General features: G+C 45.0%; 1 protein-coding gene across 2 annotated transcripts in view; it reads right to left on the reverse strand.

Moving 5' to 3' along the window:
* Window positions 1–6,082, reverse strand: part of HDGFL3 (HDGF like 3) — a 38,309-nt gene extending 32,227 nt beyond the window's left edge. Inside the window, exon 1 of one of the 2 annotated variants that reach the window (XM_039557335.1) lies at window positions 5,946–6,082. In XM_039557335.1, coding sequence (XP_039413269.1) covers window positions 5,946–6,029 — 84 coding nt within the window. In that variant the 5' untranslated portion in view covers window positions 6,030–6,082. Of the gene's footprint in view, window positions 1–2,934; window positions 3,004–5,945 lie in introns of those variants that run through there. The other variant, XM_010391108.4, reaches the window with a different exon arrangement.
* Window positions 6,083–17,284: the final 11,202 nt, after the last annotated feature.

The raw sequence follows: 17,284 nt of genomic DNA on the forward strand, positions 1-17,284 counted from the left end.
TAGGAGAATTTATGCTCTACTCCTTGTTATTTTTGTTTTAGGAAGTGAAGGAATCAGTACTCAATGAACTGATTAACTCACTGAAAATACATTCACCCCTACTCTAGGATATGACCAGGTATCTACAAATAAGTTTAAATACTGTCTAAGAAACATGTGTCAACGTGGTGCAGAAGAATTAGAAAGTAAAAACAATTCCATAATGGACTTGTTGCCTTAAATGTGCTCTATTCTGATGCACCACGGCAGAACTCATGGAAGTGCTGCCTGAAGAAGCCACGACCTCACCATCAGTTCCTAGGATAAGCCAGACCTTTGCAGTGATCAGCAAATCACGTCTCATCTCAGAAAGGAACAAACAGAGACCTGCCAGGAAAAACTGCTTGCAGATCTCCAGGGACTGATGTATGAGCGAGGTACATAATTAAAGAGGGAGAGAGACTGAAGAAGCTCTGAGTTGGTAAAGGAGAAGTCACAGGGGACTCATATTTAGTAACATGGCAAAAGTGAGGTCATAAACCAGAGCAACCAAAAGGAGGAAGGGAGAAAAGCACATGGTGAAGGACTGGACAGGTCCCAAATGGCCAAGGAGAAAAGCTCAAAAGACTGCAGACCAAGTTTTGGCAGAAAAACACAGAGAAAGATCTGTTGTCTATTTCGATGGACCCTTTGAAGTTTTCTGGATCTAATCTGATTTTTGTCTGTCATTCTTTGCCAAAAAAGATAAACCCTGCCAAGGAAAAACCCACCTTCCCTTATTCTTATATTAATACAAAAACAAATGGTCTGTTTTAAATATCAAACACTTAAAATGCAGAACCTTTCTTCTATGATGTGTTGGAGAGTTCAATATTTGCAAGCTGTCACACTGGCCATTACCACAGACTAAAGCTGTTTCTGTACCTTGTACTTTATCAAATGATGTCAGAACGTAGGCTTTGGTCCTACACCCACAGCTGCACCACAACCAACCCACTGGCTCCATCCATACTTCACTGAACTGGATGTCAGAGGCTTATTTACTAAAATATCTGCATAGGGGTCTCCAAAATATATTTTCAAAATTATTTTACTGATACTGAAAGTCTTCTGTCACTCTGTAGTAGTCATCTCTTTTAATAGTGTCTAACATTATATTACATTACGATACCACAGCGTTGTGAGCCTTTCTAGGCTGTCATCTCACACAGTCTTTAGGCACAAGCTTACCTTCAAACCCTTCCCCTGAATTATTTTAGTTCATACTTGCAGGTGCCTTACTTTCATGCCTTGTTGGAGGGGGGACACAGTCAACAATACTGCAAATATACACTGGGCTAAAAACTACCATCACTACACTATGATGTTCAGCCTGCCACTGACACTAGTTCCCATTAAGGTGACAGCATTTACTATGCATTACTCTAAGCAATATACTGAAAATTTCACATCCATTTGCAACTCTAATACATTGAAGTGCCCCAAATCCCATTCTGCCATTGCTATTGGCAGGTGCTTTTTAACAGTGGCAGTCACAGGAGGATTGTTAGCTAAGCAGCAAATGTGAAGTTAAAGTGGGAGTTAATTCAGAGTAGCAATAAAGGAACTGGACAAGACAAACAGGAGCCCAGGAAATAGGAACTTCGCCCTGACAAGATAGTAAATGCACCCTCATAATGGTGTGACACCAACACTTTAAAGGCTGTGTTCTCCTCCCAACACAGTGTGTTCTAAACAGCTTTAAGCATCCATGTGTTTTACACTAAGATACATTGTCTTACCTTCTTGGGTCTCTTGTATAATCCCAAATAAATTTTACCATCCCTACACAAACTCCTGGTGCTTATCCAGATAGAGTTCTTGACTCCCCACCTGCACAATCCCAGACTTCTGTTCAATAATGGCATCAGCCATTTATTTGGGCATGTTCTTATTTCATTGAGGTCATTCCAGACTTTTTCTCTGCTCTCTACAGTTGCATTAACAGCTCCCTTCCTATTTTTAAATCAGCAGCTAATTTCAGCAACTAAGTACCTATTGTTTCTTCAGGGTCACTCATAAAACAAACACCATTATCGATCTTTCTGAATCTACCACTAGTTTTTCTCTTTTATCTCATCTGAGTGACTATTCAAGGGACAATTTCTCAATAAACCAGGACATTTATCCTAGATAAACTAGGGTGTCTGAAGAAAGAGATTTTTCTGTCTCCATGTGCTAATACAGCTCCTATCACAGTAGTATCAAAGAAACTCATAAACGTTAGCGATTTTGTCTCCACAACACCTTTTTAAAGGGAAAAGTGTTGTTAACTGTCTTACAAACAAGGCAGTAAGACACAGGGGGATTTAGTGCTTCAAGGGCAAAGACCACTCATGAAATATACAATGAATTAAATTCTTATTTTCTACCTTTTAACCACAATGGCATCTTCCCTCTATTTTTGCATACTCTCTGGATACACAATTGTTATTTGTTGGATTACAGCAACTGATGACCTGGCCAGCTGGTATTTATTCTGCATTTTTGATGAGCATCTGAAGACAACAGACATCACGGACGAACATAAAAACCACGTTAAACCAAACTGTATTTCCTTTACCATTATTATTAAATTTCAGTTCAATTCTAAACCTATTTGTTGTCCTCCAGTCAAGCCAAAGGAAATTTTGGCTTTGCACAAGAAAATGTAATACCAAAACTCAAAGCAGCCCTTTCAGGTAATAAGACCTAAGTGACCTCTTTCAGCCGTCAGGTATCTGACCATTATTGCTTTGGCCAAGTGTGGCAAATTCCATCCTTCTCAAATGAATTCTAGACCAATCCACAAAGAAACGTTAAATGCAGTTTGACTGGTAGAGCACTCCACCCGTTATAAGACACAATTTCCAATGGTGCCCTGGCGTATCATCACTGTTTAGCCACTTTCTGCACATTTTTTCTCTCTTTACTCACAGGGATGGAAGTCAGGTTTGTCAGGCTTGTTCTTGCTGATCTCTGGATCAACATAGCTCCAAAGAGAGAGGGTGGGAAGCTAATGTAGGAATTGAGAGGGCTGCCTGTGCTGGGTTTGTCAGTGATGCTGTGCCACGTGGAGCTGGCTGAGCCCACAAGCACCGTCCCTCTGAGAGACAGGAGTCACTGAGCTGGGGGCACGCCTGCACTCCTGCTGCTGGAGCCTCTGGGATCTGAGGTACCTCCTCTGCATGACACTACCCATGTGCACAAAAATACACGGCTGATTCTGAGCCAGGTCAGTTACGTCTGTGTGCTCCACTAAAGGGCAGGCAGATCCCTTCTGTCCTGCTCTAACACTTCGCAGGTTTATTAAACACAGTTTAAGAAGTTTGTCCCTAGACAGGAAATTCATGCCAAAGGTCTCACTGATGCCAAACACCACTTGGTAGGGGCAATAACACTGCCATTTAAATGTATTGTTACTCGTATTATTAAGCTACTATATTAGCATGAAATATGTAAGTTTTTTATGAGAATACAAAGATCAAACATGCTAATTGCATAATGAATAGAGAAGTAGCTAGCAACCACTCAAGGATCTGGAAACAAGTGAATCCCCTGGATAAAGGGCATTCAGTTAATCAGAAGTATCTGAGTTGCATTCTCAACTCAAATATTTCTTTTCCCCTTATTTGTATGCAATGACATTTTCTGGGAAGCAAAATAAAGACTAATGTCCTCACTAGGTTTTTCCTTAACTGAGAAAGTGCACCTCAGGAAAACTTGGCAAAGAAGATGAAGAAAAGTCCTGGCAAAGATGGCATGAACTGTAATTTTAACAAGGTTCAGGTAGACATCAGCCTGAACTACCATGAAGTTGTATGTAATGGCACCACAAGTTACAGGAGCACATTCTGTGCCTCTAGACACTCTGCTGAACTAACACCCAGTACTAATGCTCCCCTCTCCTGACAGCTCTCTTCCCACCTGATGGTAGTCTCTGGGCTCTCTACAGATTCTGCCTCTACTTGCTAAGTCATGTTAAAGCTAGACACTGCTTTTTCTTCACTTGAACTTCACATCCGGTTAGTCTGCACAAAGGAAGTGAGTTATGTGAACAGCATACCTATTTTTTCCTAGTCAGGATGTACTTTGTTGGGTATTATTGCCATTCAGGTGCCTACTTAGTAACCCAGTCAAAAGCTTTGACCAGCTGCATAGCATATAATGATTTTTTGAAAGGAAAGAAAATGCCATTAAACCAAAAGGCCCTGTTCTGCTTCTGAGTAAACAAATGGGAGTTTTACAAAGGCTCAAAAAGGAAAGGGATTAACATGCTTCAACGTGGTAATGGTCTCAACTGTTCACATTAAAATTTTCACAGTAAATTAAACCATGACAGAGGTAGGAAAGAAGTCAATTTTCAGTGGCTCGTGCTGTTTTGCTGACATAAATTGCCATTTTTTAGGTAGTATATCCACCAACCTGTATAATGATAGAATTATAAAACCACAACCCGTTGTTGATTATGTTCGGCCTTTTGCATGCTAATTTTAGCCTGCTCTGCCAAAATAATTGCATGCACCACCTCATTACCAGGCTTCTGGATATTTAGAACCCTGTCGCTATTCTTTTTTCACCAACCTTTGCTTCAGCCTGCTGTGTTGGCCTTCCCTCCTTGTACAGTGTCTGCTGTTCAACAACACTTCTTCTGCTTCCCAGTTCTGCTCAGGACACCCTTCCAGCACTTATATCCATCCTTTTCCTGGACTGTCTTGACAAGGGTAATGCTAAATGCCAGTTCATCTCTACCCTGCTCATGTTTCCCTGCAAGTTGCATACAACTCTTCACTATCTTCATGCTCCTTACAGTCTATAAAGAACAGCAACTTTCCTTGACTAGCGAATGATGGCATGAAGCACTACCCAATCATCCCAGCAAGGCCGGGGAAGACAAGTAAATACAGACTCACTGGTTGATGCCTGCCAAGAGTTCCCACAACACGTGTTACTTAGTGAGTTTACACAACAGTGACCAAAGAGTAGAGAAGGGACAGGCCATGTAAGTGTGCCAGTACCAGACCCCCCAGGGAAAGCTCTGCCCTGCGTTATTGTAGCAGCACCAGAAATGGATGTTCAAGTACAACCAGCGCTTAGCTGACCGCCAAATGACCACGATGCCTTTGCACCTCAGTTGTATCATGGCAGTGTAAAACAAAAAATGACAAAGGCCTGTGAAAGAAAGTCAACCCGGGAAAGGGCAAGGTGCGGCGGGAGGTGTGGGAGACCCAAAAAGCTTGGGTGCAGCGCCGTGTCCCCAGGGCTGGGGAGCTGCCACAGAGCCAGACCCCGCTTCAGTCCACCCAACCTCCGCGCCCCGAGCCGAGCGGAGCCCCCTGCGCCCGCCGCCCCGGGGACACCCACAGCCTGACCCCGGGCCTCGCCCCCTCCAGACCTGTCCCTGCCCCGGGCCGTGCCCGTTCCCCGAAGGTCCCCGGGCCCGGCCCGCAGCGCTGTCCCGGCCGGTCCCTGGGCCGCGCTGGCCCGGAGGCGGCGGCCGCCCTGCCCTGCCCTGCCTTACCCTGCCCCGGGCCGCGGGGGCGGCGGGGGCCCCTGAGTCTCCCGGGGAGCCGGGGGCCGGGGCGAGGGAGGGCGCATAATAAACAGCATCGTTGTCATGCAGGCAGGGCTGCCGGCTCCCCAAGCCTCCTCCCCGCGATAACAACCCAGGTACAGCCCGCGCTCGCCCCCCTCCCTCCCCCTTCCTCCTCCTCCTCCTCCTCCACCTCCTCCTCCTCCTCCTCCTCCCGGGGGGCCGGGGAGAAATCTACAGATCAAAGAAAAGATGCACAATAATAGCGGGGTGGGCGCGCACCGCGGCCCCCCGTCCGGCGGGGCCGGAGCCGGGGCCTCCGGCGGCTCCTGGCCGCGGCCCGGCCGCTGCCCGCCCGGCCGCGGGGCGAGGGGGGCGGCGGCGCGGGGCCGGGCGCCCCCGCCTCGGTACTCACCCGGGCCGGCCAGTGCGGGTACCCCTTCATTTTGGCGAACACCAGGTCTCCAGCCTTGTATTCTCGGGGCCGCGGACGAGCCATCGGGAGCCGCCGCGGGAGCCGCCGTGTGTCCCCCCGCCCTCCCGCCACCCCCCGCCCCGCGCACGCCGCCCCGGGGGCAGCCGGGCGAGCCCGCGCGGGGTGCGATGCGCCCGGGCACGGGGCGCAGCCGGGAGCGGGGCCGGGCCGCGGGCGATCCCCGATATCTCCGGCGGCGGCGGCGGCGGCGGCGGCGGCGGCAGCGGCAGGAGGAGATGGGGTGTGTGTGTGAGTGTGAGTGTGTGTGCGTGTGTCTGTGTGTGAGTGTGTACGCGGGGAGGGGGAGGCCTTGGACACAACCCCAGCAGCCCCCGGTACCAGGGAGCGGGCTGGCCGGCGGGGGCGGCCGGGGAGCCCTCGCCCCGCGGCGGCGGCGGGCGCGGCGCTGCCCGCGGCCCCCCCGTGCGCGCTGGGCTACGCCGCCCGCGCCGCCCGCTCCATCCCCGCCGCAGCCGCCGCGGCCCCGGGAATATGGAGCCGTCTCCGACGAATTACTCCTCGGGCAGCGACCGAAAACAGGATCTTCTTATCCCCCCCCCCACCCCGCTCGCGCCTCCCCCCGCGCTTTCCCTTCCTGTTATTTTCTAGGTACACAGATCGGTTTCTATGAAAATAGGAGAGCAGAGAGCGCTCCAGTCCCGCCCGGCCCTCCCTTCCCCGCTGAAGCATGACATGGTTCTTTATGCGCGCCCGACATGGAAGCTGGGCGGCGAGGAGAAGCCGGCCGGTGTTTGCAGCACGGCGCCCGCGTCCCCCGGCCAAAGGCGCCCGGCCCTTGGGCCTGGGAGAGCCCGGGCCCCCCGTCATGGAGGCCCAGGCCCAGCACGGACCGGCTCCTCCGGCTGCCTGCACACCCCTCCTGAGCCCTCCCCGTGCCAAGGAGCCTGAGCAGACCCTAGGCAACGGCCTGGCTCCTAAGCACAAGGCTGTCCCAATTCTGTACCCAGCCTCTTCTCCACTGCCAGACCCTCCACCTGCCTTCTCAGCTTAAAACTAAAACCCACATCCACCAAGCCATGGACCTCGGAGCTGCACAAGGGGGACTTCCTCTCACAGGGTGTTTGGGGTCTGTTGCTTGCCAAGTGATGCCAGTTTTTCCCTGTGGAAGGGAAGCAGTGGTAACTCACAAATCCCAGATATTGCTGTTTTTACCATAATGTTATCAGGTCAGCTGTAATATTCAAACATCAGTTATTACTGACATTTATTATACTCAAGTATTATCTAGAGGAGCGAAACTAGAAAGGTCACAAGCAGCAAAGTTTAGGAAAGGTTTTTCTGCAGGTCTGGCTGAAACTGTAGCAATAGGTTGTCCAACCACTCCCACATTTAAGATGGCAGCTGTTCTCTTTGGGTTTAGGGAGAAATACCAGCTTTGGCTGGCACTTCTCTGATTCCCAAGGAAAGCACCTGGCCACAGGCAGTTCCTGCTGATGAAGGAAATAGATGGCTGAAGACAGTAGGGTCACATTTCTGCGAGGGAGTAGATGGACCACAGAGAGCCCTTCCAGTCTGCAAGGGCTGGTAATGGCAGAAAAATAAGATAAATAAATGCTTCTTCTAGCACCTGTTCCTGGGCTGGCACAGGACCAAGAAGACTTGCTGTTTATGGTGCCCCCAGATGTGGCTCTGGAGCACAAATGCTGCTGTTGCTAGTACGTAAGTCAAGAAAGTTTTCACTCTGGGTCATAAAAAAGGATAAGCACTTCCCCGCTGGTAGAAGCACTGCTGTAAAATCATTAGCTCAGGTATCAGTAGCAGACTAATAACAGAAAAAGAATTCCAAAAAGCTGGATAAACATTTAGATGATTAGCCTGCACTGTGCTCAGTGCTGTTACCTGTTCTGAAGTACTGATCAGTGACAGGGTTGCCACTGCAGCCATCTGCAGTATATACATCTGGCCCAACAGCTCACTTTCACTTTCACATCAAATAGGATTTTGTATCCTTTTAAACTGATACCTAATTTCAGTTTTAATTCCCTTCAGAAAAATGTAATATAAAATCTCTGAGTATAGGAACTGGGGAGTCTGACCTGACTCTGTCCAGAATAATCCTATGTGCTGTCTTACCTCCTATACCTCTGCTACCTCCCCAAACCAGAATACTTACGAGAGAGGTGGAGCTGACTTTTTTTTTTAATGCATTGTTTGCTTTTCATCTCAGATATATGAATAGCTCTTTCTAGTAACTTATTTAGTGACCTTAAAGAGAAAGGAGCAGGCTGTGTGCCAATTTCTTGCTAAAGGAAACTGTACACTTTATATACACACCCAAACAACAATGTATTGCTAATGTCAAAACAGCAACATTCGAAGCGACTAGATACAGAACTGAAACATCTCATTGCAATGTGCACATTTTTATTGCCTTTGCCCCACACTGGTGTCTGCAGAGAATGCAGTGAATGAATAATGTTTCTAGTCCGCAGTGAAGATAGTCATATACTAGAGCTCCAAAGAGAACTCATCCCATGGACATGCAAGGATGCAGCTCTTTTCCTCGTGTCTATAGATGGCAAAGCATAAATGAGTTGCTACGGTAAGAACTGTTCAGGTTTGGCCAGCTGAAAACTCTTGAACACTCTGCAGATAGTTCCTCCATCAAGCTACAGCTAAGATGCTGGGAAAAGACGGAGAAGGGAAAGCAAATTTCCTTGCTGACGAATGAAAAACCAAATCAAATGTTCCACACATTAACAGCACAGAAAAGAACCTTGGCACAAAGTGCAGAGGAGTTTCGTAGTGTGCATTACCCCCTCAGTCACTCATCACAGCATACAAAGCTTGAGATCTCCTGCTAGGTCACCTGTATTCTGTTCCTTTCTCTTCTCTTACAAAGGAGAGTTCATCTATTCCTCCCATACAGAAGTGGAAAAGAGGAGTGAAGAGAGTTTCTTCCAAACACTTCAAGAGCAGTCTCAGATCATAACAGTGAGTGCAGGGGTGCAGAGGCTTGCTAATATATGCACTGCATGTACATAGGCCAGGTCCTAAGCCTACAGAAGCCAAGAGCTGGGGCTGCTTTGGGCACAAAGATCAGCAGGTCACAGATGCAGCTACAGCCATGTCCTTACGGAGCAAGGGAGACCTGCAGCAGGGATGGGTCTCTCCTTCCCCCTAAACTCCCCAGAATGATAATACCAAGTTCTCTCTCACTTCTCCCCCTGCCAGACAGGGGTTCTATTCCCAGAGCAGGGCAGTATACACAAGTATCAGCAGGGGAGACAGTAATGACAGAGGCTCAGCAGGCCAGAGAGGGAGGTGGCAGGGCCAGCAGTGTGGTCAGGAGTGAAACCCTGAGTCACCCAGGACAGATGGAGTCTGAGGTAACTGCTTTGAAGTCACTGCCACGCTACTGAATTTTGCTTTCCCAATAATTCCCAGGAAACAGTGTTCTTAAGCTGTTGAGAAGCTTTCAGCTAGTTCTGATCACTTCTCCCCAATTCATATGAGGAAAAAAATAGCTACACATTCCTGGTTGAAAACTTTCATAGTGAAAGGATTTCATTGATTTCAAAGTGTAGATCAATCTTTAAGAAGAGAGGATGAGGACAAAGAAGGCCTAATTTCAAAAGAACCTTCCAAAGTCATGAACAAATTTTTAAACATACCTAAGTTTTGCATTAAATACTCCCCAATCATGGTTTTGCACACACTTATTTGCATGCAGACAGTCTGGTACGTGAATCCTATTCATGCTGGTATCTTGCACTTGCCATTTTGTGACAAGCTGCCTATATTGTGTCTGTGGAAGCCACATGGATTATTATATTTGCCTCTAACATTCTGTCCCTGGCCACCTTACAATTTTTGCTTTCCCTGCTCCAGTCTCTTCTGACATCAGACTGCAAATGCTCTGCAGAATAGCCACCTGTACAATCAACTTTACTGTCAGATACTGAAGTAAAAGTATTTATTTACCTAACTATGGCTGATATAATTTTCTTTCCTTCTGCATTTCCTTTTCCTGTATGTAAAAATGTGTCAGTAATGATTACCATGATTAGTATTTTGCCTATGACCACAGTAAGGTAGTGCTTCTCTGTTAAATATTTTAATAGGAAATGGTTCTGAATCACAACTGAGCCATTCCCCTGTGCAAGACATGTCTGAGAGCACTTTCTGAAATCACAGAGCTACTTCATGTCAGGCAGAAAGAGGCCATGATGGTTTATGTCCATTCCAACATGCATAGAAGGCACTTACCATGGCCATTAGGATATTCTTAATTACTGGAGATAAGAAGCTCACCAGGGGATCTCAAGCTTTCTCTTTAATAAGCTTAGAAGGGAGAAGGGTGTGTATCATAGCTGGAGCAAGTTATCTATCCTCAGTTTCATGAATCTTCTTATGTTATACACTCCTAATCATATTAAATTAGACAATCTTTAAGGTGATTGCTTTACATGTTGCAGAGGTGTGAACATGTATCCTAGAGGCAGAAGAGATAGAAGCGCTTCAGTTAAAATTAACTTTCTGTTTGGGAGCTTTCCACTATAAGCTGGAAAGGTTTGTATGGGATGGAAATGTTATTAGCAAGTATGCATTGCTGCCATTCCTTGTTCTCTACAGGCATTTCAGCTAAAGCTACAGAAGGCAAAAGATGCCTACAGTCAGTGCTGCTTAACAAGTTCCAATTCAAACCTCTGGTTTTAGTTGCTTGCATATCTTTCATAATTTAACCATTAGAATTGAAATTTTCAGTGATGACTCAAAACTCTTCTGACAATGACAGTAAAAGAAATAATTGTAAAATTACCAAATTTCCAGGTACCATATAAATGTAGCTGAGTTGCAAGAGTCTGAAAAGCATTTGTACACACTCAACAGGGATTAATAAACAAGACTCTTGTTCTGTCTGGACTAAACATGCTCTAGGCTAAAGTGAATGCAATTCAGTTCATGACTCGAGATGACTGAGGAAGCAAAGCTCATGAGAGGAAAAAATGGCTCCCTGTGAGAGCACTGGGGAAAGCTGGAAGGCAAGCAGAAGTTAAAGCCTGGAAAGGATGTGAGAAAAGCAGAAGGGGATTAAGAAAGAGAGGTAAAAGCAGGTATGTGTATAAGAAGACAAAGATTTCAGAGTATCTTAGAATAAATCAAGAAAAACTGCACATTATCTTAACAAAATGCTGTAGCCCAGTACACCTCATTCTCTTGCTCTGCTGGCAAGTTCTCCATACAAGGACTGATGACCTGTCACTGTGCTGCCAGTTAGCTCATCAGCTGATGTGGAAATCCACACGGCATTCAAAGCTGTTGGACTCTATGACCTACCAGTCTCTAAGTGCTAACCAGCCTGAGATTTTCTATGGGGGAAAAAAAAAACAAATCAGAAGATTATGTTAAAGATTGTATCAAAAACCTTTCAGAATCTGAGTATTTCACAACATTAACTATCTGACTTTGCAACTTCACTGTTTGAATTTTCTCTTGTGGCATGTGAGATGTTTTAGCAGCCTTTTATTGAGAAACACTCATCAAAACCTTGTACTTCTATAAACATTACACATGATATGATCTTGATGGACAGAAGTTGCACAATTTACTTTGCTGTTCCCATAATTTTAAGTGTTTGTTACAGACATAATTCATTACAATGAAACTAGCGATTCTCGTTTCCATTTGATACGCTAATCTATAAAATGCTGCTTCAAATGGCCAGGTGAGAAACTCCACCTCTAAAGCTATAAAGCCATAATACCTAAGAAAGAAAACCTGCAACAGATACTTCTCCTCTGGAGAAATATTTTAGATGTGTCATCTAAAGTCTCAGAGATTTATTGGGTGAGAAGTATGTTGAGAGTTGACAAGAACAATAAATTTAGTGCCAGATTCGTGACACTTACCCCATCGTAGTTTCCCCTCATAAATACTGGAGAAAAGGATTTCTCTGGTATGCCAGAGAAAAGGATGCCCTCTGGTACATTCATCAAAATGCCTTTTGAAATGTGATTTAATGAATAATTACATCCCAACATAGACAACAGAACATATTTATTTAAGGGGATTTGTAACTTCACTTTTGTATCACCTGAACGACAGTGTCAGAAGCCAGGAAACAGAAAGAAATAATGCAGCTAGCATTCAGCTTCTGGAGATTGCTGCTGCTTTGTACCATAAAACCCCTCTCAAGAGCAGCAGTTTGATGATGGGATGTACCTCTTGCTCAAGAATTCACACTTCTGGAACCCAAGCCCTGAATCTCATCTGTTGTACTGCAGTCTAATGTATAAGTGTTATTGCAGGAAAAAAAAAAAAAATTCTGTAGGGAGTTTCTTCCTAGATAGGTTGGCATCAGCAAGAGTTTAACAGAATGCAAACTAAATGACAAGAATGTAATCCCAACTTTGTTGAAATCAGCAGAAAAACTCTCAGCATGTCACCTCTGAAAGTTTCTCCAGATCATCCTTCTCTATTCCAGGGGCAACATCCCCAAACTCTCAGTGACTCAAATCAATAAACTGTGTCTTACGCCCATCTCCCTTCATGCCTTTCACCCAGGCCACATCCAAATCTCACTATCTTCCTTTTTCCATGAGCTTTTTTCATCTCTGTGAAGGCACTTTTCTCCACATTTGACCTCTGTAGATCTTTCTTGACCTCTCCCATCCACATGCCCTCTTTCTCCATTTCATGTGAAGTAGTGCCTTTGATGATATGGCCATTCTTTACAAGCCCTTGCTTTGCTCAAGAGTCACTTGGAAACATCCTCTTCCTGTCTTACCTGTGTTTTACACCTTGGCTTCACTGGACTGAGCATCCTGCTGCTTCTTTGTTGTGGGTTAACTCCAGTAGGCAGCCAAGTCCCACACATCCCTGTGTTGTCAACACCACTTTAGTCACAAATCCGAAACACAGCAGCATATGAGTGACTGTAAAGAAAATTAACTGTATCCCAGCCAAAACCAGATTTTTTTTTCTCACCTTACTACCCCCATCCTGCCCAGACTTACTCCATCATTCCCTGGCTCCTGGATGATGAGTCCTCAAAGGGACCTTGAGGTAAGGACTGAGATACTACTGGGTTTGAAGCACTGAGGAGAGTCCTCAGGCTTAGTGGTTGTGGTGATGCTGAGGGTGATGACCATGTTGGGTGCCAGGATGAAAACGGGTGTGAAGAAGTGCCTGGGGAAGTGGATATGGATGATATTACAGCTGATGGGTTGCAGGGGAAGTAAGTCATGGCTGATCAGGCAGGAAACAGGGCAGGTTACCTTCTCTCCCTCCATCATTCTCAACAAATAAGGACTCAGCTCTCTGGGCAGCCATTCCTTTCCTCTCCAGGGCATGACAGGAAGCCAGGATGGAGGGACTGAAGTTGCTGCACCCACCACCACCACACTTGGTCAGACATGCTATTGTTTAACCCTCCTGGTGTACTCTGAAAGATCAGCACACCACCCTGCAAAATGCAAGAACTGGTTCCAGCTGCCTCCCGTGAGAACTTCTTAAAAGCACGTTTCTTCACACATTCCACACACCCTCTACCTCCAGATCATATTTCTTGTGATGGCCTGCAAGTCTGCCCCTTCCTATTTACATCTTGTCATGTGGCAGCCACATGTTGATTGTTTCTCCATTAACCAAACCTCATATCCTGCTCACCTATTTGTCTCTCAGAGATCTGCAGCCTGTACTCCTGCTCATGACACGTCCTTCTAAGAATTGTAACCTCATTTCTTTTGAATTCCTTTCTCAAAACTCCATCCCTCGCAGAAAACCTGGGGCAGCTGATTAGGTCTACCACACCTCTAATGAGTGAGGGTTAGCATAGGAGCCTGGAATTAAAGTGGTATAGAAGTTGAAAAGAAAATGTCATGAGTAGGATGTGGAGGAGGAAAGGAAGTTGGCATGCTTAATAACAATTAAGATTAAAATGTATAATTAATACTACCTTGCCCACTGTTTCAGTGAGCCTTTGTTGTATAATGTATCTTTTTCCCCACAGTCTGACTTTGTTTTTCTCAACACTGCCCTCTTCAAAGAAGGCATGTTTTTTTTTCTTCTGAGTTTGAAAAGTTACATGTTTATAAATAATAAATATTACATTGAAAAATCAGGGCTACTGCATTTGCTACCAAACAGCCAATATGCACTAGGTCTCTTAGAAGTCAGAGGTCTGTTTCTGCTACTGTTTGTGCCACTTTATCTACTTTGATGCAGTGAAGTAGCTCCTGATTCCTATCACTGAAAAACTGAGTAGCTAAAATGTAAAATCGCAGTAAGATACAAAACCAATGTAAATATTACAAAGCAATACACATCCTAGCAAATGTGCATTATTTGCAGAGACTTGCAGAGACATCCTCATAAGCCAGGAAACATACATTTTTCTAGAGAAGCGACAGCGTTACTATGTAATTAAAACATAGCAGCTTCATAAGGAAATGGCTTATTTCTGTCCATTTGTTTATTTTCTTTTTTAGCTGCCACATTTAAGTGGATGCTATCTTATTGAACATGAACCCCAGTTCAAACCTTCCCACTGCAGCTCAGGGAACTACAATATTTCAGAAGAGAATGTTTTCAGAAGAAAAATTATAACCTATCTTCACAGAGTAGTAGCAGCAAAGGGCTTAGTATATTGCTGGAAGACAAGCATAAAATATTTAGGCTGGTTAGTATTAAGAAAGTCAAAGAGAGTATTACGAGATGAAGCAGCCAAACAGAATTGGCAATGATAGTCTTATAATGGAGAGGTATTAATAGACTGCTGCTCCCCCTGGACACGATGCTCCTGTCTTACTCAGGCAAACCTCCCACTAAAACTTTCAAAGGGCATAATGCCAATCTAGAGCTGAGCAGGAACTTTGGGACCAAAAGCAATTCTCAAATCTTCTGTCCATTCATGTAATGCCACTGTTAATTGCTTGTACCTCATCCTCTGTCTGCAACTTCACAGGGCCTGGCAGCTGGAGGGCCTGGCAGCTTGCTCTGCTGGGCACAGGCTGGCCCTCGGAAGATACAAGTCAGTGTTTGTTGCCATGTGGGCCATGGTGCCTAAAGAGAAGAAATAGTATGAACATTCACAGCTGCTTTTTGTCAGCCAGTGCTCAACAGTGAATTTCTGGAGCATGGCTAGCAGAAGATCAGCAGAAAGGCAAGAACTGGTACAACTGGTTAGGCACCACAGACCTTTAGTTAAATTCTGCTGTCCCACAGGCCTCAGGTTAAGCAGAGCTCTGAACCCTCATGTTATTTTGGACCTGCCACAGGAAAAGATCTACTTTTCCATACTTCTGTGTGAAGGACAAATCTCAGGCAGCAATAGTAAGAAATTGAAATGAGCTGCAGTTTGCTTTCCCATGCAGTATCCTCTGCTCACTCCCAGTCTTCCAGGACAGTTTTTACTTTGCAGTGGTAGCTTAGGGAACTCACAGGATGTAGACTTCAGCATCCAGTATAGGATTCAAACTGATATAAACTATTTACACAGATGTCAGTAATGTCCACATAACATAAAATTAACATTGTTAACAGAGGATAAGAAGAATTGAGATGCAGGGCAGTAATATAGACAAGTAACAGCAGGTTGTTCTATAACCACAAGCTGTAAGTTCTTTTACGTCTAGTACTGGCCATTATATAAACTTTGTGCAATTTGTTTGTCTGTTTGTTTCAGCAATGGGACTTTAAATGAACAGGCAAAAGACAGTTCTATTTTGTGTTCATTTCCCCAAGTTAATAAAGTGTCAAATTAAAGCAAGGAATTAATTTCTCAGCAAATATGTAGTTTACAATAATTGTAGATGTAACAAAGGTCAGTAGACCAAATGGCCCTGCCTTGGTGCAAATTTGCTGACAGCAATACAAGAAGTAATTTGGCCACGTGTATCTGGTGTTCTCTGCTGCACAAGGCAATGAAAGGAAGCACACTCACACAAGCCTGCCAAGTGTAAAGCTCCCATTAATGCTCACTGCGCTCTTGCATGACCAGCAAGATCCTGCTTTTGAGTTCTCTGGGCAGAATTTCAGTCTTAAAAATACTACATAGTTCTGCACATTTATGGACTACTAACGAAAAACTGGTAGGTTAAATTTATCCTACATGTTGCTTAAACTGTATACATGTATCATGTAAAATTGTATGCAGCAAAGTATACACACAAATTTAAACCCTCAGGCATCAGACTTTCCTTTATTTTACTGAATATGAACTCATTTTGTCTCTCACACACTGTAAGGAACCTACTGGTTCTCACTGGTCCCGAGCATTCCTGGGGGGCTGGTGAGGTCCAAAGAGCTGTCTCATAGTAGATCACTCTGCCATGTGTTTGCCTTTCCACACAAACATTTGCCAGAAAATCTATCACTGTCAATGCAGCACCATCATGTGACATGACAATAAGAATGTTTATGTGCAGTCTCTCTCAGTGTTTTGCAGACAGGGAAGTGTCTGTAGGAATGAGGATACTGCTGTACCCTCTCTTTTAACTACCCTTTTTTTTTTTTTTTTTTTTTTTTTTTTTTTTGGCAATAGCTTTGATCCTTTACCAGTGTCCTTCTTCTGTCAGTAACCACTCTGGTTTGGATTAAGGACAAATGGTCCATTTCCCTCATTTTTTTAGTGAAGTGCTCCTGCAAGCTCCTTCATTTGAAGTTTGTCCTTCAAACACTTAAAAACTAGGGCTTTGAGCCCCTAAATGTTTGCCTTCAGATTCATGGGATGTAGTTCATGCCAGGCATGTCAAAGGCTGCTGCCCTGCCACACAGCGTGGTCAGCTCCACTCTTCCATGGAATGGGCAGTGGCATTTGGAGATGCTGCTGCAGAAATGAGTAGAAGCCAAGTCAGAACACGTACAGTTATTACTGCAATTGATGGGAATCTGGGTTATGTTGTGATGCTCCTCCAGCCTGGAGCTGTATTATTACTGTCTACCCATATACTGCCTGAATCACTCAGATGTCCTACAGGAAACTCCAGGAATAAATGAGTGAGTAGAACGAGTGTTGTAGTAGAGACATCTCCATATGGAACAGCCCATGGAGGCAAACCAGACATTCTTACTTCAAAAGACTGAAGATGTCATCTCTTGACTTTGCATCACCATGCACTGGGATATGCTTGGGCAGTGTCCAAGCTGAATCTCCACTGGATTCAGTGGAGTCTTCCCTTCCCTGGCTAACAAAACTGCTGGGGATGGGTTTGCTTTTAAAATGTTAATTTATTCCATTTTAAAGGCTGATTAGTCCCAGTGCTGGGCTTTTGTTTTTGGGATGGTCTGAATTCTTCACCTAGGAGAAGGTGTCA

Source organism: Corvus cornix, chromosome 10, assembly GCF_000738735.6.
Source record: "Corvus cornix cornix isolate S_Up_H32 chromosome 10, ASM73873v5, whole genome shotgun sequence".
NCBI classification, from domain to species: domain Eukaryota; kingdom Metazoa; phylum Chordata; class Aves; order Passeriformes; family Corvidae; genus Corvus; species Corvus cornix.